This window comes from Poecilia reticulata, linkage group LG14 (assembly GCF_000633615.1).
Source record: "Poecilia reticulata strain Guanapo linkage group LG14, Guppy_female_1.0+MT, whole genome shotgun sequence".
Taxonomy (NCBI): Eukaryota; Metazoa; Chordata; class Actinopteri; order Cyprinodontiformes; family Poeciliidae; genus Poecilia; species Poecilia reticulata.
Window position 1 is genome coordinate 9,228,910 of NC_024344.1, and position 4,453 is coordinate 9,233,362.

The 4,453-nt window shown below is 42.4% G+C and overlaps 1 protein-coding gene across 2 annotated transcripts; it reads right to left on the bottom strand.

Annotated features, from left to right (window-relative positions):
* Nucleotides 1–2,515: 2,515 nt before the first annotated feature.
* On the bottom strand, nt 2,516–4,440 carry LOC103475728 (olfactory receptor 52A1-like). Of its 2 annotated transcripts, XM_017308541.1 has the most exons (2): nt 4,335–4,440; nt 2,516–4,243 (listed from the first exon to the last, which is right to left on the bottom strand). In XM_017308541.1, the coding sequence occupies exon 2, from the start codon at nt 4,237–4,239 to the stop codon at nt 3,415–3,417; it is 825 nt and encodes a 274-aa protein (XP_017164030.1). In that variant the 5' UTR covers nt 4,240–4,243; nt 4,335–4,440; the 3' UTR covers nt 2,516–3,414. The 2 variants fall into 2 exon arrangements, with proteins under 2 accessions (XP_017164030.1, XP_008425781.1); XM_008427559.2 differs by having other exon boundaries at nt 2,516–4,440.
* Between the last annotated feature and the right edge of the window lie 13 nt (nt 4,441–4,453).

Genomic DNA, 4,453 nt, shown 5'->3' on the forward strand with positions numbered 1-4,453 from the left:
CTTAGTTTAGTACTTACCGCAGGTTTATTCTTTGAYGACGTGCTCGGACGTTAATCATTCCTTCTTCCCCATGCCGAAACCGACGAAGCTCTCCAAGCACTTCTCCCCAACTTCTTCTCACGTGACTCAGATTGAAAATATGACATCATTTCCTTTCAGCATGTTTTGAGAGGAACCAAAATATTTGCTTTCTTCCCTTCAGAAGTGTTATTAATTCAGTCTGAATCAAAATTGACACCTCAGAATGCAAAAAAATAGACTTTCACAACCAAGTCCATTATTTTACATTGTATTCAATGGTAGTTATTAGCTTGAATGAACAACTCTGTGCTACACTTTTTCCAGTGTATCCTCCCATCAGCTTACTGCTTTTCCCACAGCATGATGCTGTCACTACCATGTTTCACATAGATTATGTGTTCAGGGTGATGGGCAGTGGTAGCTTTCTTCCTCATAAAGTGTTTTTCAAAATAATTTTCATCTCATCTCACTGTAAACATGTTTGCTTTCTGATGGCTTTTAGCAAATAAATGCATGACTTTGTTTCAACAATAACTATCTTCTTGCTGCTCTTTGCCCTGGAGTTTATATTGGGGTATCAGAGTAAGGAGCTCAAATGTGCACCAAAATTTGAAAACAGGGCATTGAATACTTCTGCAAGCCTGCATTTTAAGGAAAAGAAAGCTTTTAAAATCTGATTAGCTTCTTTTTCTGAATTAAAATCTGTGCAGCTCTTGTACATCCTCCTGCGGTTCTCTCATAACGGAGCAGAAGACCTACCAATCCATCACTGTACTCTTACAGAGAATGCCCTTTTTCTCCCTTTTGTTGTTGTATTTTTTCTTCCCCCACCCTCCTCCCCACCTCACATGAGCAGCTACCCCACTTCTTCCCATTCTGCTACACATAGAAGTTTAGAACCTGCAAAATCAGCAGACGTAGACGAATGTCGCGCGAGCACCTGGGCTTCAGCGAGAAGGACGGAAGTTACAGATCCGTCCTGAGGTCTGTGTCTCTCCTTACAGAAGTAAAAGACGAGCTCTCTGAGATATCCAGGGCCATCTTTGTTTGTGCGTCATCGCCTCTTTTGTGGATGCCCTCCCTGTTTGTACAACCGAGAGGCCTCCCCTGCAAACCTCCACGATCACACGTGAACCCCCTGCCTCTCCTCCCCACCCCCCCACCCCCGGGCTGCAGAGATGCTCACCACCGAAAGCCACGCAAACTGTCTTGTCAAAGATCTGAGAGGCCTCTATTATCATCACAACAACCTTTTTCCCTCCTGCTCTTGTCGTCCAAACTAAAGCGCATCTCGGTCACCAAGTACTTTCTCGCTCTGGAATGTTTTTCAGCCCTCGGAGAGCTCTTTCACAGGGAGCTGGAGAGGTATTGAGTGGGCTTGTGGACTGTGGCGGAGTAAAGATCGCTTAAATTAGTCCACCTCCTGCTCAGATGCTTCCTTTATTCTCCCTTCCAGCCCCTCCCGGCCTGTTTAGCCTCTTAAATTGTTTGCAGCCAGGCTCAGTCCTTATTCCTACACAACCATCCATCTTCACTGTGAGAAAGAAAGAAGAGAAGACTTTCATCAATAAAGTCACGTGTTAGCGGGTTTTATTGCACATTGCGGATTTATGAGTTGCATACTTGCACAGACTAAGTCAACATTAATTGACTGGTGCTGGCGACACGCCTGTTCCCAAAGCCTGTGGTGGCATCTGCTGGTCGGAGCAGTGAACTCAGGTTCTCCTTACGCTTATCAGAGGGATTTTGACCTTAAAACTTAAAAGCTGCCGTTTTCAGCACCTAAACAGGTTCAGTTTCAGTTGCGATATGTTTTAGCTTTCACAAAAACTCAAATAGAATAACAAAGCACAGATAGTGTCATATTTACACAACAGCGAGGAAATAAATGAACTCCTGAAAGCCCAGCTGTGTTCATCTACTTGATTTCACTCAGAAGTGTATTTGAGTCTTTTGAAATCAATTTTTAAAACAAATTTTTAGTTTTCAGATTGCTGTTGTACATGTTTGTTATCTTGTTCTTATGGTTTATAGTGCAGCACTTTGGCACCTCGGATGATTTAAATGTACTTCATAACACTCACATCAGCAGGTTTCTTTACTAATTGTAAACAATAACCAGCTATGGGTATGTTTCACCAATCAATAGCATAAAATCAAAAAATTTAAATAGAGTTTAACCTGTTTTGCTTAAAACATCAAGTCAAGCTGTTCCCCTTCACTATTTTTTGAAATTATGTTTGAAATGTATCCACTGTAAGAAAAAAAAAAAAGAGTTAAATAATCTAAACCTGATTCCACAGATAGCACAAGCATCGACATCTAGACTTAATAAATTATATTTACATGTAAGATTTCTGCATAAATATTACATTTCTCAACATTCAAACACAGAAACCAAACAGACATGACAAAAATAACACATTTTCACACGGTTCCATTTGAGGCTAGTTTATTTTTGACAGGTAAAAGGAAATAACTTTTTTTTTTTTTGGATAAGTTGCACAAAGCAGAAGCAGATTTAAAGGAAAAATAAAATTTGATTTTAGACGGACACAGTTGAAACCAAATGTTTGCGTACGCCGTATGACGCTTTCAGAGATAAAAAAACAAAAACAACCTTGGTCTTTTGAGACGTCAAAAAAATGAAGCAAAAAAATTGAAGTATTTGGCTACAATTACATTACATTTGGAAGGAAAATTGGGAACTTTTTTTTCTGCAGTAAGGGGGACTGGTGTGCTTTACAAAAATAGATGAAATCACGAATAAAAAAAACATTGCATGGAAACTTTCAAAAAACAACATCCCTGGACAGCAGCCATGCAGTTCAAATTTAGGCACAAATAGGGTTTTCCAAGTGGACAACGATAGCAAGCACATCTCCAAAGTGGCTGTAAAACTGGTTAATATCTGCCAGTTGTTTAAACCCTAATCTGAGTTCACTTAAAAAAATTTGTGAGTTGAGCTGAAAATGTGTGTATGAACGAAGCAGCTTTTCGAAACAGACCCAGTTCTGCCAGGAGAAATGGGCCAAGCGTCCAGAAAGCTATTGCGAGAATCTTGAGGAAGGACAACCAAACTGTTTGACCCGAGGCGTCAGGTTTTTAAGGCAACTGCATCAAATGCTAAAAATAAGTATACTCTGTAAAGATGTGAATTTGAACATAAGGATAATAAAGAAATCTCTCTTTGTTCTCGCATTTACAAGTTATACAATGTATGCAAACATGCAGCTTCAACCTATTTCTTGTTAGTTTTTTTTTTTTTTTTGTTCAACTCGTTTTAACTTCAGCAAAAATACTTAATTTTTCTCTCGTTTATCCAAGAAAAACTTCAAAAGCACTTTTTCACACACTATGCAAATTAAGGCATGATTTATTCCCAATTAGCGATCAAGACTTGGGATACGGCTCCACTGAGGATCTGTAGCCGAAGGTGAAATAGTATTTGAAGACGTGTTTGAACGTCTGATCTTTGAGGCCGTATAAGAGCGGGCTCAAGAACTTGGGGAAAATGATCAACACCAAAAAGAGCACGTGCTGGACGTACAGAGCAACAGCCGGATCCAAGTTAATCAGGTCGCTGGAGTTGATCATGTTAAACAGGGTGGAGATGAGGTACAGGCACAGCTGGAGCGCGTGCAGGATCACGGTTTGATGCGCCACTTTGGCCCTGCGCGCGCAGGAAGAGCTGCACTTCACGGCCACCAAGATCGCGATGTAAGTGTAGATGATAATAATGGTAACCAGGACGAAGTTCGCGACTGTGAAAACCTGGTTCACAATCACGTAAACCTGCAGGTGAAACACCGTCTTTTTCCTGCAGACCTGCCGAGCGGTGAGGCTCCTGTTGCCGAGGCTGAAAAACAGACAGAGCTGCGTGAGGGAGTCTAAAGAGGCCACGGCCCACATGACGGCGATGGCGCCACGCGTCACCCTGGAGGTCGCAATGGCGGCGTGCCTCAGAGGGAAGCAAATGGCGACGAACCTCTCCAGAGACATGACGGCCAGGTTGATGGGGGACATCTTCACGGTGATGGCCGTGAACTGGATGACGAAGATGCAAGCGCAAGTGATGATCCTGACCATGGTCAGAGCGAATATGTAGAGCAGGGTGGTCAGTAGGACCTGGAGGGAGTCGGAGAAGAGCAAATGCCCGAACAGGATGTAACGGGGTGACTCTAGAAGCAGGGGCTTTTTCACCAGGGCGAACAGCATGACGCTGTTAACGTACAAGAAAAAGAGGCACGGGAGCACGGTCAGCAGAACCCTGACGGATACGTGGATATCGATCGTGCTTGGACCTTCCGTACCGTTCATTCCTGTGGCTCCAGTCCAGTTTTCTGCAAATACAGGATAAACACACACTGGATCAACAACCAAAAAAAAAATAATGTCTGGGGTTTTTCAACTGTTTTGGGATCATTTTGAT